This window comes from Apium graveolens, chromosome 2 (assembly GCF_009905375.1).
Source record: "Apium graveolens cultivar Ventura chromosome 2, ASM990537v1, whole genome shotgun sequence".
Taxonomy (NCBI): Eukaryota; Viridiplantae; Streptophyta; class Magnoliopsida; order Apiales; family Apiaceae; genus Apium; species Apium graveolens.
This window is the reverse complement of record NC_133648.1, coordinates 12,921,031-12,939,431: the sequence shown is the minus strand read 5'-3', so window position 1 is coordinate 12,939,431 and position 18,401 is coordinate 12,921,031. Positions and strand designations below refer to the sequence as shown.

At 34.0% G+C, this 18,401-nt stretch overlaps 3 protein-coding genes across 6 annotated transcripts; all 3 read right to left on the bottom strand.

Annotated features, from left to right (window-relative positions):
* Positions 1–544: 544 nt before the first annotated feature.
* Positions 545–9,946, bottom strand: LOC141706988 (uncharacterized). Of its 3 annotated transcripts, none has more exons than XM_074509919.1 (6): positions 8,651–9,946; positions 8,407–8,505; positions 8,281–8,322; positions 8,056–8,185; positions 6,920–7,021; positions 545–894 (listed from the first exon to the last, which is right to left on the bottom strand). In XM_074509919.1, the coding sequence occupies exons 1-6, from the start codon at positions 8,876–8,878 to the stop codon at positions 794–796; spliced, it is 702 nt and encodes a 233-aa protein (XP_074366020.1). In that variant the 5' UTR covers positions 8,879–9,946; the 3' UTR covers positions 545–793. The 3 variants fall into 3 exon arrangements, with proteins under 3 accessions (XP_074366020.1, XP_074366018.1, XP_074366019.1); XM_074509917.1 differs by lacking the exons at positions 6,920–7,021; positions 8,056–8,185; positions 8,281–8,322; positions 8,407–8,505; positions 8,651–9,946 and adding exons at positions 1,006–1,107; positions 1,974–2,103; positions 2,200–2,241; positions 2,328–2,426; positions 2,591–3,155; XM_074509918.1 differs by lacking the exon at positions 545–894 and adding an exon at positions 6,593–6,809.
* LOC141706986 (uncharacterized) lies at positions 3,551–6,397 on the bottom strand. Of its 2 annotated transcripts, XM_074509913.1 has the most exons (6): positions 5,699–6,391; positions 5,446–5,544; positions 5,319–5,360; positions 5,094–5,223; positions 4,060–4,161; positions 3,551–3,945 (listed from the first exon to the last, which is right to left on the bottom strand). In XM_074509913.1, the coding sequence occupies exons 1-6, from the start codon at positions 6,050–6,052 to the stop codon at positions 3,848–3,850; spliced, it is 825 nt and encodes a 274-aa protein (XP_074366014.1). In that variant the 5' UTR covers positions 6,053–6,391; the 3' UTR covers positions 3,551–3,847. The 2 variants fall into 2 exon arrangements, with proteins under 2 accessions (XP_074366014.1, XP_074366015.1); XM_074509914.1 differs by lacking the exon at positions 5,446–5,544 and having other exon boundaries at positions 5,699–6,397.
* A 146-nt stretch (positions 9,947–10,092) lies between the features above and the next one.
* On the bottom strand, positions 10,093–12,686 carry LOC141706987 (uncharacterized). Its single transcript, XM_074509916.1, has 6 exons — positions 12,290–12,686; positions 11,766–11,864; positions 11,586–11,627; positions 11,362–11,491; positions 10,668–10,769; positions 10,093–10,560 (listed from the first exon to the last, which is right to left on the bottom strand). The coding sequence occupies exons 1-6, from the start codon at positions 12,515–12,517 to the stop codon at positions 10,460–10,462; spliced, it is 702 nt and encodes a 233-aa protein (XP_074366017.1). The 5' UTR covers positions 12,518–12,686; the 3' UTR covers positions 10,093–10,459.
* Between the last annotated feature and the right edge of the window lie 5,715 nt (positions 12,687–18,401).

Here is an 18,401-nt window from a genome sequence, read left to right as displayed (position 1 = left end):
AATCTTGTGAGTTCTTAGTTGTCGACTTAAAGGATTGCTGTGCAGAAAAATGTGAAGGAGTGATTGATTATTTATATGATGTTAAAGTTGTGTGAACTTGTATGTTTGTTTCTTTAAACAGGCTTGGTTGATATTGAAAGATATTTGAGCCATTGACATGGAAGGTAGTTGAGCATATTTAAGCTTGTTTAATGTATGTTTAATATAATATAAGTTTTTGTTAAGTCCTTCTCCAGCTTTACTAAAACGTGATGTTAAAAGGAGAGCTTTACAGATTCTAATATTAGTACTCCATTACAGACATAAGTGCATTATATGCATATCCTGTTTGGTGGCCGGGACATTGGATGTAGTAACAACTAAAAACGGAGACGATGTTGCTTCTGTATCACATGATCACGATATTAGCCTTTGGTTCGATACTACTGAGAATGCTAACTATAAGGAATAACGTAAAATGTTAAAGTGTATACGTATGTGTTCTTTGAATGTGGAAATACCATAGCACTTGCTCTATTTGAACTGAAAAAAGCACCAACTCATGTGTACATCAGTCTTGTAGTATTTCTGACACTGTATGATAGAAACTCAGAGAAACTAACCAACTGAGAAGGAATTCCCCCATTAAATTATTAAGAATATCAGTTCGATTACAATTACTATAATGCTGCTTATTTCATATCATAAGTTGCTGCTTATTCTCTACGCAGATAAAAATCTGCAGAGAAAAAAATATTTTGATAAATGTTGGGAAGCACGTAATTATAAGATCCAAACTGAACTGCAGAAGCTTTCAAGGAGCTTCCGCTATGCACTTTTCTTGACCTTCCTGGTTAGTAACTTCCCTTTGTATCTTTTCAAGGAAACTCAGCATTGACTCCAAACCCTTTTCATCTATAATTAAATCAAAATTTTGGTTATAAATAATATTCTCTCTGCTATTTGAACAAAAAAGAAATATTAGGGACTGTAGTCTCTTCAGACACCATCTATTTAGAAAATTACCAAGTCTTGGTATCGTATGCCCCCTGGGATGATGAACCACTATAGGATCTACAAATGATTCCAGGAGATCAGTCCCATTTGGTTTCAGGAAGTCCATCTCACCTGTGAAAAAGAACGAAAACAGATATTTTTCAACAGAAGTGCCAGAAAGAGGAAACAGAGATTTTTCAAATGTTTTTTTTTTGCTAAAATTTTTCAAATGTTTTCTTACAGAAGTCTAATAACTTGGAATCTCTTAAAGTTTCAAGTGTCTCTGTGAATCGTGACTGAAGGACTTTTTTTTTATTATAAACTAAAGCAAACAAAACATAATATGGTCGTGTCCCCGCCTGCTGGGGAGTAGAGTTGGGACTTGGGAGGGTAATATCTACGCAGGCCTTAGTTTGGAGGGAATTTTCCTTTCTCATGAATCAGTGATAAATTATAAATAATTTTTACATAGCATAACTAACTTAACAGAGAATTAAAGGCAGGCGTAGGACTAAGAAAAGCTTTTTTTTACAATATCTACCATCTAGCTTATAAAAGACAAACATCAAACAACAATAATTTTTGAGAGAAATAGATGCATTTTAAATATCGGTTCTCAACAAAAAGAAAATAGTTTGGCCACTTTTTCGTCGACTGTTTTTGTCCCTAGAATAATCTGAACTGTGTATTCTCATCTCAATAGTACATGTACTTAAATTTCTTGTGTGCGTGTCTTTACAATCCTTTCGGTATGTGGAAACCATGAAAGGTGTGGGAATCTTGACAATGTTGGTTGCTACATCTAGTACATTCACTTTCAGTATTCATGTTGACCACATTAATAGATCAAGCTAAATTCCATTAAACAGCCCTTTTAATTAGGCAAAAAATTGTGCCCTTGTTTCTGTGACATCAGATTCATATGATTACCTATCAGCTAAACTATATCAGATGTGTTTATATACAGATGCTAAATCCAACCGAGGCCAAAGATTTACCTATAAAGTGCAGAGATGGGCAACTAATTGCGTTGGAGAATGCCTTGTCAGACAAAGCTTCATTCTTCAACTTACCACCGCTAATTATAATTAGAAATTTCACTTTTGGAACTTTTGTGAGAGCCAAACCCTGCACAAGATTTCAAACACAACAACAAATTTCAATTTCAAAATGTCGAAAAATACTACAAAAAAGAAGAGTATCGATACAAAAATTATTGCATACCTTGGCTTGTAACCCAGGAAGTGCAGCTGATAAAAAGGATCCCTGAATATATAAAGAATCAAACATATAGTTGACATTTGACAATGTGAAACAAAAACATAACAGTTCTACCCTGTAAAAGAGTGTACCTGGGAGAAACCAAGCAGACCATCAAAGGGTCCATGCTTAATCATACACTCTTGTATATACTCAAGACATTCATCAAAATTAGTATACTCTGTAAAATCCTGTAAATTCAAATAAAAGAACCTAAGAGCTCCCTCCATTTCTCGAATACAATAATTGATGATCTCAAATCTACCATCTTTCTTTTCTGCTAAATAAAAAATACCATCTTTAACAAATACATGCATACTTATAAGTATACAATAAGAAAGCTCTAGTAGTTGACCTGGTTAGATTGGTACCACTCATAGTAAGGAGGATCAAAGATTCCATCGACACCAGATTTCCCGGTACAAGGAAAAGGAGCATCTGGGAAAACTAAATCAAGCTTATCAAGAACAAACTCAGGCCATTTATTAAGCTGAGTTTTGAGAATATGACCACTTGTTCTGAACCCATGAAGGCACAAAAATCTTGGTTTTCTTTGCTCTGTTATCTGAACTTCACCGCCCATTTTAACTAAAAAGATTGTTGTCAGGAGAAATGTGAAGTGGTTAATTGTGTGGACTATATGTATGTATCATTCATATGTAGAGATGTTTGGCAAAAATTAGCTGTTGGATCTTGAATGATGATGTTTGTTGAGCCATTGACTTGGAAAGGTAGGTGAGTGTTAAGACTAATAAATATAATATAAGATCCTGTTACGTCCTCGTCCATCTTTACTAAAACCTCATGCTGTTAGGAGGAGAGCTTAACAGATTCTTATATTTGTTACAACAGAAACATCATTGTTCTTCATGGCTGGGACCTGGGACATTGAATGTAGTAGCAACTAGTATTGGATACAATCTTGACTCTGTATCGCACGACCACAATGTTAAACTATGGTTCGGCTGCTAGTACTGAGAATGCTAATTATAAAGCATAACATGGCAATGTTTAAGTGCAGATGATTATTCGTATGTTCATTGAATGTGGAAATTTTATACTACTTTAAATTGCTCTATTTGAACTGAAGCAGACACCAGTAAAAACAGTAACTAGCTTATTACCGTCGGCCAATTTTTTTAAAAAAAAATCTCGAGGACCTCAATAGCTCAGTTGACTACATTGCGCTTCATTCATTTACATCTAATTTTCATCTAACACTACCTCATGTGTACATTAATCTTGTAGTATTTCTGACTTTGTACATTCATCTCGATTCAAATATTAGCCAACGGAAAAGAATTGCAGAAAGATATTAAAAAAAATACTACGTCATGTGTACATTAATCTTAAAGTATTTCTGACTTTGTATGATACAAACTCAGAGAAAATAATCACGGGGAAGGAATTCCCCCGCTAATTTACTAATCATATCCATTCGGTTACAATTACTATATTTAAACTTTGGCCAAAACTAATTCCTCCCATATCATAAGTTGCTGCTTATTCTCAAAGCAGATTAACAAATTTCAGCGATAAAAATACTTTGGAAAATGTTTGGAGGCACGTAGTGTAATATCCAAACTGAACTACAGAAGCTCTCAAATTAAGCTCACTTGTATATCTTTCTATATTTCAAGGAACTTTGACTTCCTTTGACCTCTTGTGTCTTTTCAAGGAAACTCAGCATTGACTCCAAACCCTTCTCATCTATAATAAAATCAAAATTTTGTTTATAAATAATAGTATCTTTGCTATTTGAACAAAAAAGAAATAGTATTACAGACCGGAGGATATTCAGACACCAACTATTTTAAAAATTACCAAGTTTGGGTACCGTATGCCCCTCGGGATGATGAATCACTATGGGATCTACAAATGATTCTAGGAGATCAATCCCATCTGGTTTCAGGATGTCCATCTCACCTGTAAAAAAGAACGAAAACGGAGATTTTTCAAATGTTTTCTTACAAAAGTGTCAAAAAAAGGGAAACATAGACTTTTCAAATGTTTTCTTACAGAAGTGTCGTAACTTGGGATCTCGTAAAGTTTTAAGTTTCTCCTGAATCGTGATTGAAGGACTGTTTTCATATTTTTAAACCAAGCCAAACTAAACATGATTTGGTATTGGGGTTGGGAAGGGATAAGATGTACGCAGACCTTATCATTGCTCCAAGGACTAGAGGGGATTTTCCAATCTCATGAATCAATGATAAATTATCAATAGTTTTTACATAGCTTAACCGAATTAACAGAGAATCAGAAGCAGGAGTAAAAAAGTTGTGTTCATTGTTTACATCATTAACCAGATGCTTGTAAAAGACAAATGTCAAACAACCTTAATTTCTGAGAGTGTTATATGCATTTTGAATATCGGCTTGATCATTCTCAACAAAAATGTTGTAAAAGGATAAAATAGTTTGGTCACTCTTTCATCCCAAACTAGACATATCCAGTATTCAATTTAAGTAAGTTTAAGGTTCAAACTATATCAATTTTGTTAAAGATTAGTTTATAGAATAAAAATTGAGCCTCTTACAGTTTTTCTTGGTGTGTGTTCTTTGTTGTCTTTACAACTATCAATGTCATTGCACCTCTGTTTAGCATGTGAAACCCTGAAAAGTGTGGGTATCTTGACAATGTTGGTTGCTACATCTAGCACATTTACTTTCAGTTTTCATGTTGACCACATTACATATTAATAGATCAAGCTAAATACCATTAAACAGCCCTCTATTAGGCAAAATTATGTTCCCTTGTTTATGCGACATCAGATTCATATGATTTTCTATCAGCTAAACTATATCAGTTGTATTTACATACAAATGCTAAAAATCCAACCGAGGCCAAAAACTTACCTATGAAGTGCAGAGATGGGCAACTAATTGCATTGGAAAATGCCTTCTCTGATAGAGCTTGATTCTTGAACTTACCGCCACTAATTATGATTAGAAATTTTATTTTAGGTACTTTTGTGAGAGCCAAACCCTGCACAAGATTCCAAACACCAGAACAAATTACTATTCCGAAGTGTCAAACAATACACAATTAAGAAAAGTATCAATATAAAATTTATGGAATACCTTGGCTTGTAACCCAGGGAGTGCAGCTGATAAAAAGGATCCCTAAATAAATCAAGAATCAAACATACAGTTGACATTTGACAATCACAAACAGATTTTAATGTACAAAAACATTAAAAGAGTGTACCTGGGAGAAACCAAGCAGACCATCAAAGGGTCCTTGCTTAATCAGACACTCTTGTATGAAATCAAGACACTCATCGAAATTAGTATATTCTGTTAAATCCTGTAAATTTAAACATACATAATAAAAAAGAATTTCTTTTGTTTTTTGAAGATAATGAATTCATATTAATATAAAATACTACTGCATGTCATGTATATCAAAAGTATAAACATATGTACTATATATTACAGAAGTAATAGATGATTAATTTGACCTGGTTAGCTTGGAACCACTCATAGTAAGGAGGATCAAAGATTCCATCAACACCGGATTTTCCGTTACAGGGAAAAGGGGCATCTGGGATTACTAAATCAAGTTTATCAAGAACAAATTCAGGCCAATTATCAAGCTGAGTTTTGAATATCAGACCACTTGTTCTGAACCCATGAAGGCACAAGAATCTTGGTTTTCTTTGCTCTGTTCTCTCAACTTCACCCCCCATTCTACTCTTGATTGCTGTGAAATCCTTGTTGCCAACTAAAAAGATTCTTGTGAAGAGAAATGTGAAGGAGCTATTGATTAAAATATTATAGTAAAAATTGTGGGGACTATATGTATATACTATCATTCAGATGTAGAGATGTTGACAAAAATTTGCTGTTGGATATTGAATGATGATGTTTGTTGAGCCATTGACTTGGAAAGCAAAGTGAGGCTTGACACTGTTTAAAATAATTTAAGATCCTTTTAAGTCCGCGTCCAATTTTAACAGTTTTTTTTTGCTAATTAATTATACATGCACGAGGAGAGCTTTGACATATTCTTATTTATGCACTACTAGTCTATTACAACAGAAACATCACTGTTTCACATGCATTATATTGTTTGGTGGCTGGGAGCCCGGATGTAGTAGTAACAAAATCGGAGACGATGTTGCCTCTGTATCCCATGATCACAAGACTAAGCTATGGTTCAGCTGCTACTACTGAGAATGCCAACTATAAAGCATAATATGAAAATAAGTTCAGTAGGTACGTGTTCTTTGAATGCTAACTATAAAAACAAAACATTCCAAATGAAAACACAAAATGCCACACTGAGCAGACAAGAGTGCAAACACATTCAGGATTTTTGAAATTTTAAATTAAATATCTTCATATTTTAATGAATTTTTTTATAATCGAAATTAAAAACACATCGATTTTCAAAATCAAACAAGCTCATTCTTATTCTGGATTGAATACACCCCAAACAAACAAGCTCACTTGTATTTCTTTCTACATTTCAAGGAGCTTCCTCTAAGTGCTTTTCTTGACCTTCCTGGTCAGTGACTTCCTTTTGTATCTTTTCAAGGAAACTCAGCATCGACTCCAAAGCCTTTTCATCTATAATAAAATCAAATTTTGGTTATTAATAATATCTCTCTCAGCTACTTAAACAAAAAATAAATATAAGAGACCCAAGTCTTTTACAACACCAACTATTTGAAACTTACCAAGTCTTGGTACCGTATGCCCCATAGGATGATGAATCACTATGGGATCTACAAATGATTCTAGAAGATCAATCCCATTTAGTTTCGCGAAGTCCGTCTCACCTATAAATATAAAATGAAAATAGATATTTTTCAAATGTTTTCTTACTGAAGTGTCAGAAAACAGAAACAGAGACTTTTCAAATGTTTTCTTACAGAAGTGTCATAACTTGGGATCTCGTAAAGTTTCAAGTTTCTCGTGAATCATAATTGAAGTACTGTTTTCTTATTTTTTAAACAAAACCAAACTTCAACAAAAAAACAAAACCAAACTAAATATTATTTGGTATTGTCCGCCTTCTTGGAAGAAAGGTTTGTGAAGGGTAAGATGTACGCGGACCTTATTATTGCTCCCTAGAGGAGATTCTCCTTTCTCATGAATCAATAATAAATTATCAATAATTTTTACATAGCTTAACTGACTTGACATAAAATTAGAGGTACGAGCAAAAACTTTGTTTCACTTTTTACATCATTAACCATCGTCCATCTAGCTTATAAAATACAAACGTCAAACAACCATAATTTCTGAGAGCGTCAGCTTGATCATTCTACGCAAAAATGTTGTAAAAAAACTAAAATAGTTTGGTCACCCTAGCGTCCACTGTTTTTGTCTCTAGAATAATCTGTACTTTTATTCTCATTCATATTACATCTTTTAAATTTTTCTTTGTTTGTCTTTTTACGTTGGTATTGGTACCCTGTTCTTTTTTTCCATTTTCGCCCCGAACTAGACATTTTCAATATTTAAGTTAAATAAATTGAAGGTTCAAACTGAATCAATGGACCTCTTACAGTTTTTCTTGTGTGTGTGTCTTACACTATCAATATCATTGCACCTCCATTCGGAATGTGGAAACCCTGAAAGGTGTGGGTATCTTGACAATGTTGGTTGCTACATCTAGCACATTTACTTTCAGTTTTACATATTAATATATCAAACTAAATGCCATTAAACATCCCTCAATTAGGCAAAATTATGTTCCCTTGTTTATGCGACATCAGATTCATATGATTATCTATCAGCTAAACTATATCAGATTATCAGTTGTATTTATACACAAATGCTAAAAATCCAATCGAGGCCAAATACTTACCTATGAAGTGCAGAGATGGGCAACTAATTGCCTTGGAATATGCCTTCTCAGATAATGCTTCATTCTTTAACTTACCGCCACTAATTATGATTAGAAATTTTATTTTCGGCACTTTTGTGAGAGCCAAACCCTGCACAAGATTTCAAACACACAACAAATTACTATTCAAATGTGTCGAATAAAACTACAAAAAATAAAAATATCAATACAAAATTTACGGCATACCTTGGCTTGTAACCCAGCGAGTGCAGCTGATAACAAGGACCCCTAAATAAATAAGAATCAAACATATAATTGACAGTTGACAATCACAAACAGATTTTAATGTACAAAAACATTAAAAGAGTGTACCTGGGAGAAGCCAAGCAGACCATCAAAGGGTCCATGCTTAATCATAAATTCTTGTATGAAATCAAGACACTCATCGAAATTAGTATATTCTGTCAATTCCTGTAAATTTAAAAAATGCATGTTAAAAAAAATCCCTTTTTTCAAGGTAATGAATTCATACATCTATAAAAGTACTGCCTGTCATACATATGAAAATTGTAAACATATGTTGTATGATAAAGAAGTACTGGATGATCATTTTGACCTGGTTAGATTGGAACCACTCGTAGTAAGGAGGATCAAAGATTCCATCAACACCAGATTTTCCAGTACAAGGAAAAGGGGCATCTGGGATTACTAAATCAAGTTTATCAAGAACAAGTTCAGGCCAATTATCAAGCTGAGTTTTGAGTATAAGACCACTTGTTCTGAACCCATGAAGGCACAGGAATCTTGGTTTTCTTAGCTCTGTTATCTCAACTTCACCCCCCATTCTACTCTTGATTGCTGTGAATTCCTTGACAACTAAAAAGATTCTTGTGAAGAGAAATGTAAAGTGGTAGACTATATGAAATTATGAATGTATCATTCACATATAGAGATGCTTGACAAAAAACTAGCTGTTGGATGAATGATATTGTTTGTTGAGCCATTGACTAGGTAAGTGTTGAAACTGTTAAACAATCTCATCCCAGTTTATCTGTCTTATTTTATGGTCCCAATTTACGTTCGATTTTCTATAATCAAATTGACTTAATTTTGACAAAAACTTTCATTTTAATAATTCCAAACTATTATAAAAAGTATATTTAATCTACTTCAATATGTAATTTATAGTTTTTAAATATAATATAAGAATGATTTTTAGTCAAACAACACAGATAAATTGGGACCGATGGAGTATTATTTAAGATTCGGTTAAGTACAGGACCAGCTTTGACAGATTCTTTTGTGTACTATAACAACAGAAACATCACTGTTTCAAATGCATTATATTGCTTGGTGGACTCCATTCCCTCACTGCCCCATTTTTAAGTTAGTTTTCCCAAACTACACCTGTTTGTTCAAAGTAAAAGTATGTATGAATATAAAAAGGAGGCAGTCTGGGAATGGAGTCTTGTTTGGTGGCTGGGAAACTGGATGGATTAGCAACATAATCAGAGACGATGTTGCCTCTATATCGCATGATCAAAATATTATGCTATGGTTCAGCTGTTACTACTAAGAATGTATTATCTAACTATAAGGATAACATGTAAATGTTAAAGTGAACATGATTGTACGTATGTGTTCTCTGATGTATAAATATTATACCACTTCAACTCGCGCTATTTAAACTGAAACATACACCAGCAAAGGCAGTAACTATCATTTTTCTTTCTAGGCGATTCCAACTAACCTTCAGTTGCTTCATAGATACTCTAAATTCACAAAGAGACATCGGCCAACATAACAAGAAAAGCTAACAAGCAAAATAAAAGAGGGAGAAAATGAACTAATTCATAACAGGAAACTGAAGAGGCTGTCAGTCCTAATTTCAGCTTAATTTAATTTTACCATCCACCATATGCCGGACTGATTCATTTTATATCTTATTTTTATCTAATAAACAAAACAAGATTGCAAGTGAAAACAAAAATACGGCACTGAACAGACAAGAGTGCAAACACATTTAGCATTTCTATTATAGTAACAATCAACAAGCAGTTAACTATCTGTTGAAGAGGGGTTGGATATATGGAAGAAAGTAGAGAGGGAACACGAACAATGGGTGAGATCATCAAGGAGATGTACATTTACTCAGAGATAATATCATATGAGGAGAGCTCAGAGATAATAACATACAAGGAGAGGTTCCTCCCATTACTATACTAATAACATCAATACGGATCCAATTACTTTGATGCAACTTTGACAAAAATATTGAATTACACAACATAAGTTGCTGCTTATTCTTAATGCAACAAATTGTAGAGATCAATACTTTGATAAAGCTAAGAAGCATGTAAGCATAAGAATCAAACTGAACTAGACGAAATTTCAAATTAAGCTCAATTGTATATCTTTCTATATTTTACGGAGATTCCTCAAAGCAGTTTTCTAGACCTTCCTGGTGGGTCACTTCCTTTTGTATCTTTTCAAGGAAACCCAGCATTGATTCTAAACCCTTCTCATCTGTAATAATATCAACATGTTGGTCATAAATAATATTCTCCCTGCTATAGAAACAAAAAATAATATCAAAGACTAGAGTCTCTTTAGACAAATATTTGAAATATTACCAAGTCTTGGTATTGTATGCCCCTTGGGATGATGAATCACTACAGGATCTACAAATGATTCTAGGAGATCAGTCCCATGTGGTTTCAGGAAGTCATTCTCGCCTGTAAAAAGAAACAAACGAAACAGGGATCTTTCAAATGTTTTCTCAAAGAACTGTCAAAACTTGGGATTGCATTAATTTTCAAGTGGTTTGTGATTAAACTTTTTTCGAATTTTGAAACCAAACCAAACTAAACAATACTTGGTTATGTCTGTCCTACATAGAAGTAGGGTTTGGTAACCGTAAAATGTACACATACCTCACCTGCTCCTAGGACAAGAGGGGATTTTCCTTTGTCAAGAATAAATGTTAAATGATGATTAATTTTTACAGAGCTTAACCATCTAAAAAGAGAGCTAGAGGTATGGCTTAAAAAAGTTGTATTACCATCTCGTTTTACACGTTTTAATCTGCCCTTATTTGTCTTTCATATCTAGCACATTCACTGTCGTATTATCACATCTAACAAATTCACTTTCATTTTTTTATGTTGATGAATATTAATATTCCAAGCTGCATCTGTTTGAAGAGCCTTCTAATTAAAAATATATATGTTTCCCTGCTTCTGTTGTATCAAATTCATATGATATCTATCAGCAAAACTATATCAGTTGTAAACTGACGCTTAAATCTCACCAAAAACAGATGTTTACCTAAAAAGTGTAGAGACGGGATACTAATTGTGTTTGAATATGCCTTCTCAGCTATAGCTTCATTCTTCAACTTAGCCCCGCTGATTATAATTAAAAAATTTATTTTTGGAACTTTTGTGAGAGCCAAACCCTACACACAATTTCAAACACCACAACAAATATGTATCAAAAATTTATATATTATACAAGTAAAAAAGACTATGAACGAAACATGTATCGCATACCTTGGCTTGTAACCCAGGCAATGCAGCTGATAATATGGATCCCTGAATAAATCAAGAATCAAACATAAATTTGTTCATCACCAACACATATTTTATTTATGTACATTTTTATTTTAAAAAAAGACTAGCTTGCTGAACAAAATAAAAAAAAATAAAGTTAAACCCCATAAAAGAGTGTACCTGTGAAAATCCAAGCAGGCCATCAATAGGTCCATGCTTAATCATACATTCTTGTATATACTCAAGACACTCATCAAAATTAGTATAATCTGTAAACTCCTGTAAATTTTATCAACAATACAAAAGGCTCCATTAAAATACAATCTTTCAGCAAAAAAAGGGCTCCATGAAAATGCTCTTTCACCAAAAAAGAGCTCCATACTCTCTCTCCCTCCCTCTCCTCTCTCTCTCGCCCCCCCCCCCTCCTCTCTCCCCCTCCCTCTCTCTCTCCCCCCTCCCTCCCTCCCTCCCTCTCTATCTCTCTCTCACACACAAACACACACACCCTCACCTCTCACACACACACACTCTCTATCTCACACACACACAAATAAAACTCCATTAAAATACTATCTTTCACATTAAAAAAAAGGGCTGCACGAAAATACTATCTTTCACAAATACATTACATCCACACATATTCACAAATACATTACATACATGTGACAGATATAAAAACAAAAGTACAAGATGATGAGATTGACCTTATTAAACTGGAACCACTCATAATAAGGAGGATCAAAAATTCCTTCAACTTCAGATTTTCCATTACAATCAAAAGGCGCATCTGGGAAAACTAAATCAAGCTTATCAAGCACAAATTCAGGCCATTTTTTAAGCTGAGTTTTGAGAATATGACCACTTGTTCTGAACCCATGCAGGCACAAGAATCTTGGTTTTCTTGGCTCTGTGATCTCAGCTTCACTGCCCATCTTTTTCTTGATTCTTGTTAACTCCTCCTTTTTTGTCAACTTAAGACAGAAATCTTGTACGTATAGACTGTGTGTGTATGGAGTTGTTTGGTTAATGCTCCTGATAGTTTGGACGGAACACGTTTAAGCACGTCTTGTTTGACTTGTCGGTTTCGAATAAAACGTGTGAATAGCGTTGATGGCCGGATTTCATGTTTAAATGTTTTTTAAATGCGTTATAAAAAAAAGTTCTTATAAACAAATTTGAACCATATAAAAGTTGAACAATGTACCAAATTGGCAGTTTTGAGTGCTAAATGGTCCAAAATGTCACTTTTAAAAATAATGACCCAAAATGTCACTTCATAATGGTAAAATGTAAAACGGTACTTCGTCTTCCGTTTTGATACTTTAATTTTTTTTTTTAATTTTTTTATAAAGTGCAAAACAGTGGTTGAAGTAGCGTTATCGCGTTTTGTACTGAAACGGAACTTTATCTACCGTTTTGCGCATAAAAAATAATTCAAAATGTCAAAATGTTACACGAAATTTCGTTTTATGTGTTTTGCATAAACGGTACACGATGTACCGTTTTGAAGTGACTTTTAGGTTCATTTTTAACCCCCAAGTGACATTTAGGGCCAACACCCATAAAAGTTTTTGTTTTTAGTACCACTTTAATTATCGTAGATACTTATTTCTTTAAAAGAAAACGGGGTATGCGATCGGAATCAGATATCTTAACTAAAGTTATAGTAACATTTTTATATACAAATGTTGGATGGCATTTTTGTAACAATTAAGTTCCCCCATATATTTATAAAAATAACCCTCATTTATATTATATGTGATACAGTTGTTAAATATGAAAGTGAGCCAACCATGCCTCTATAGCTTGAAATATCTACAAACTTTTCAGTAGTGTTTAATTCAAGTTTAGTTGCTGTGGTTATGGGAGTTTTTGCAGATGTGCAATCCATTAGATCAAATTTCTTCAACAGATCATTAATATATTTGGTTTGACTAATGAATATTTCATCACTAACTTGCTTAACTTGTAAATCAAGAAAGTAAGTTAGTTCTCCCATCATGCTCATTTCATATTTATTTTGCATCAATTTGGCTTACTTTTTGCAAACTTTTTCATCTCTAGACAAAAATATAATATCATATACATAAATTTGAACAAGTATACTAGAGCCATGAACATTTCTAAAGAATAAAGTTTTGTCAACAGTACCTCTAGTGAAGTGATTTTCTAAGAGAAATTTTGACAAAGTGTTATCAGGCTCTAGGTGCTTGCTTCAGTCCATAAAGTGCTTTCAAAAGATAGTAGACATATTCTGGAAAATTTGGATCTTCAAAATCAGGAGGCTGACTGACATAGACTTCCCCTCCAAAGCTCCATTCAGAAAAGCACTTTTAACATCCATTTGATAGACTTTGAATTTGGCATGGGCTGCATAAGCTAAGAAAATTATGATGGCTTCAAGTCTTGCAACAGGGGCAAAAGTTTCATCAAAATCTATTCCTTCTTGTTGACAGTAGCCCTTAGCAACCAAGCTAGCTTTATTCCTTACAACTATGTCATTTTCATCCATCTTGTTTCCAAATACCCACTTAGTATCAATAGGATTCTTTCCCTTATGTTTGTGTACCAGCTTCCATACTTTATTCCTTTCAAATTGGTTTAGCTCCTCTTGCATAGTAAAACCCAATCAGGATCCAACGAAGCTTCTTCTACCTTTTTAGGCTCTTCCTGAGATAGAAAGTTACTATATAGACATTCACCTTGAGTTGCTTTCCTTGTTTGTATTCTTATAGATGCATCACCAATGATCAGTTCAAATGGGTGATCTCTAGTCCATTTTCTCTGTTGAGGTAGATTAGCTCTAGATGAAGAGGCCTCATTGTTGTCTTGATGTGTGATAGAGTTTTGATTAGCAGAAACTCCCCTGAGTTTGTGGACCTATGACTTGTAGTTGGGGTCCTTTCTGATTGTGATTTATATTGGCCCTCAATTTCTATTGATGATTCAACGGATGTTGAATTTTGCCTTTCAATGGATGATGCAGATTGTCTTTCAACGAATGATGCACTTGGTCTTTCGACGGATGTTGAATTATATGCTTCATTAGTTGTATATTTTTTTGCATTTTCCTTAGAAATTGGTTCTTGATCACTTTCATCATCACTTTCTTCACAAACCATCTCAACATTATCAAATTTGAGGCTTTCATGAAAATCTCCATCTTACAATCCTTCAATCTTTTTATCATCAAACACATAATGTACATATTTCATAACAATGTTGGTTCTTAGATTATAGACTCTCTATGCTTTTCCAACAGCATATCCAACAAAGATGCCTTCATCTTCTTTGGCATCAAACTTCCCATGCTGATCAGTTTAATTTCTTAAGATATAGCATTTACAACCAAAGACATGAAAAAAGTTCAGTGTTGGCTTCCTGTTCTTGAACAATTGGTAGGGTGTCATGCATTTTGCTTGATTGACCAAAGAAATATTATGAGTGTAGCATGCAGTATTTACAGCTTCAGCCCAAAAGTATGTTGGTAACTTTGATTCTTCTAGCATTGTTCTTGCAGCTTCAATAAGAGATCTTTTTTTCCTTTCCACCACACCATTTTGTTGTGGGGTTCTTGCTACTGAGAATTCATACATGATCCCATTCTCTTCACAAAATGATCTCATCACAAAATTCTTTAACCCAGTTCCATTGTCACTCCTGATCCTTCTTACTTTAAATTCAAGATGATTGGTAACTTGCCTTATGTGATTGATGATGATTTGACTAGCTTCATCTTTCGATTTTAGAAAATATGTCCAAGAGAACACATTGACTAGTCCAAACAAATCCATGTGCAATAGTTGTAAATGTTCTTCAATTATTGAATCAAGCTTCTTTCTGAATGATCCCTTGATTTGTTTTCCTTTCTGACATGCATCACACAGTCCATCCTTTGAGAATTCCACTTAAGGGATACCTCTTACCAAATCTTTCCTGACTAGCTCATTCATAGTCTTGAAGTTAAGATGGGACAACTTCTTGTGCCATATCCAACTTTCATCTTGACTTGCCTTGCTGAATAGACAAGTGACGGATTATGCATTGGATGAGTTGAAATCAGCTAAGTACACATTCCTTTTTCTTACTCAAGTAAGAACCACTTTGTTGCTTCTCTTTTTGGTCACAACACAGGCTTCAAAATTGAATGTTACTGAGTTTCCCTTGTCACAAAGCTGGCTGATACTCAACAAATCGTGCTTGAGTCCATTCACTAGGGCAACCTCTTCAATGATGACATTATCTTTTGAAATCAAGCCATATCCCACAACTAACCCTTTCTGTCATCTCCAAAAATGATACTTGGGCCAGCTCTTTCCTTGAACTCAGCGAGCAGCGTAGAATCTCCATTCATGTGCCTTGAACACCCACTATCCAAATACCAAAGATTCTTTATATTTCCCTACACACAACAAAATCAAATCAAGTTGATTTCGGTACACATGTTTCCTTGGAACCTGTTTTGTTAGCCCTTTTCTTAGGTTTCTTGGGTTTGTCTTCATTTGATTTAGATACTTGAAGTTCATCCTTAGTCAATTGAGTAGAACCCTTAAAACCATTCATCATTGTAGAATTATCATGCACAGCTTGATTAACATGGAAAGGCATATTCTGTGCAAACATGTTATTCCAGCAAGGCATGCTAAATGGAATTTGTGGCATACTAAATGTAGCATAATATGGATTTTGTGCAAATGGCATGTTAGCATATTGTGCATTCAAATTATGTGCAGGCATAACATTCACAGGCATTGTAGGCATACTGGGAAATGAAGATAGTGCAGATCATATGGGAGCAGGCATAACAAGTTTGCAAATAACAGACAAATGATTAACACTACCACACTGAACACGGATCTTTCTTGGTGCCTATTTATCAGGTGTGTAGTTGTTATGTTTATTAATCACTACTTTCCCATTTCTATTATTTTTCCTTTTTGACTCTGCTTTCACTTCAATTTTCTCCAATCTGTCATTCAATTGCTTGATAGACAAATGACCTACATTGACTCTTTTGTTCTGTTTCACTTGACTTGTTTCTCCTGGAACAAAGTTCTTAGAGACTGGTCCATATTTTTCATTCAACTTAGCTAGCTTAGCTTTGCTAACTGGCTTACTTACACTCAACGGATGTGGCTCATTGTCTTTCGACGAATAATCCTTTTGATTATTCGACGGATAATTTTCATCATCCGTCGAATCCATATTCGTTGAAAGTCCTTCAACCAAATTTGAATCAAGCTTCTCATTATTCTTTTTCCAGGATGCATCACAAAAAGATTATATACCTTGAACTTTAGTAATTTGAACATGGACATAAAAGATGAAATCTGCGTTTTTCCCAGAAGGACGGCGCGCCCGCGCTGTGATAGCGCGCGGCCGCGCCAGTGCGAAATTAAAGAATCCTGATTCTAATTCGATTCTAAGTGGGGAGACTTCCAGATTGCAAAGGGCTGCTATATATATTCAAATAAGAACGTTTTTAGGGGAGAGATATACCAGAGACATACCAGAGTGCAAGGAGGGCGTAAAGCACGATTCAACGAAGGCGAAGAAGATCTTGTTTTTACTTGTGAATTTTTGTTTTAAGTTGTATTTGGATGCTAGTGAAACTCTTGATAATTTGAACAAATAGCTCAGAACTCGAAGATCGATCAGATTCCTATCCCCATTTTGCGGCAACTTGACATATCAAAATTTCGAGAGTCGAATATGATAACATATGAAAACACCCAAGTCAAATTCCAAATCTTTACAAAACTTAGTCAATTCCTAATTGTTCTGAAATGAGCTTGACTAGTCCAAAACTTCAGCACATTCCAAAAAATCATAATCCGTTATTGTACTTAGTGATACTATTTTACCTTATACGACAGTGGGGTGTTTTAAAACCCCCCCTTAAACCCCCGATATCATCTTCATACTTGAACGAAAAGCGTAGAGGTCGAAGATCGTATCTCCCTAATCACTGTAGAATTTTATCGACCGACTTCGTGAACCAATCTCCAACAACTTGATGCATCAAAATTTTGAGAGTCAAATATGATAACATATGCTACAACACGAATTATATCCCGAATATTTTTAAAAAATCGGTCAATTCCTGAATTCAAGTTTAAAATAAACAGAGAATATCTACCCAAATACATCTAACTTCGAAGGTCAATAGGCCCATCACATACCCCAAAAGATTTTAACTTATTGTGCACACGGTAACAATTATTTGTCTTATAAACTAGACTATTGAGGCGTTGTAAACTCTCGCATTTAAATTTCTAACATCCTTGTCAGCCTTAAACAAACAATTCTATCAAATTTGAATATCTTTAGCGATTGTGACATAATACCAGTTAATTTGATATCCCACCTCGAGACCTCTACTCATTATAAGATAATATCATACCGAGTTCCCACCGCGACCTCATGATGAGATGATTATGAAATAATATCATCTTGTATTCTCATTTCTGACAACTTTGATAAATCAAATTTTAGAAAATTGATTATGATAATGCATGTCAAATTTCAAATTTTTTTAAAAATCGAATCAAATTCTAGTTACGTGTTCGAATAAAGCCGAAGTACAACGATCTACCATAAATCTCAAAAACACGATTTATTGATGGTTAGTGCACTTAATAGTAATAATTTACATCAATTTCTAAATTTTATATATGGGACCGTGATGTTTTATACGAATGCACATTACCAATACATCTAAATTTGTTATTAGTGCCCTTGAATTTGAATGTAATATGTAATTTTTTAATTAACATTTAATTTCTTTTTATATATTTTTATCAAAATTAGGTTTCA

Bases quoted from the DNA above. Each gene is read 5' to 3' on its own strand.
- LOC141706986 (XM_074509913.1), bottom strand. From the start codon at position 6,052: ATGATAGTATATACATATAGTCCCCACAATTTTTACTATAATATTTTA. The intron at 4,162-5,093 runs GTAAGTTTTTGG...TCTTTTTTACAG, and splicing joins CCCATCTCTGCACTTCATAG to GTGAGATGGACATCCTGAAA. The intron at 3,946-4,059 runs GTAATTTTTAAA...ATTTTATTATAG, and splicing joins GCATACGGTACCCAAACTTG to ATGAGAAGGGTTTGGAGTCA.
- LOC141706988 (XM_074509919.1), bottom strand. From the start codon at position 8,878: ATGGGGGGTGAAGTTGAGATAACAGAGCTAAGAAAACCAAGATTCCTG. The intron at 8,506-8,650 runs GTCAAAATGATC...TTAAATTTACAG, and splicing joins AGTGGTTCCAATCTAACCAG to GAATTGACAGAATATACTAA. The intron at 8,186-8,280 runs GTATGCCGTAAA...AATCTTGTGCAG, and splicing joins TCGCTGGGTTACAAGCCAAG to GGTTTGGCTCTCACAAAAGT.
- LOC141706987 (XM_074509916.1), bottom strand. From the start codon at position 12,517: ATGGGCAGTGAAGCTGAGATCACAGAGCCAAGAAAACCAAGATTCTTG. The intron at 10,770-11,361 runs GTAAACATCTGT...TTCTTTTTACAG, and splicing joins CCCGTCTCTACACTTTTTAG to GCGAGAATGACTTCCTGAAA. The intron at 10,561-10,667 runs GTAATATTTCAA...ATATTATTACAG, and splicing joins GCATACAATACCAAGACTTG to ATGAGAAGGGTTTAGAATCA.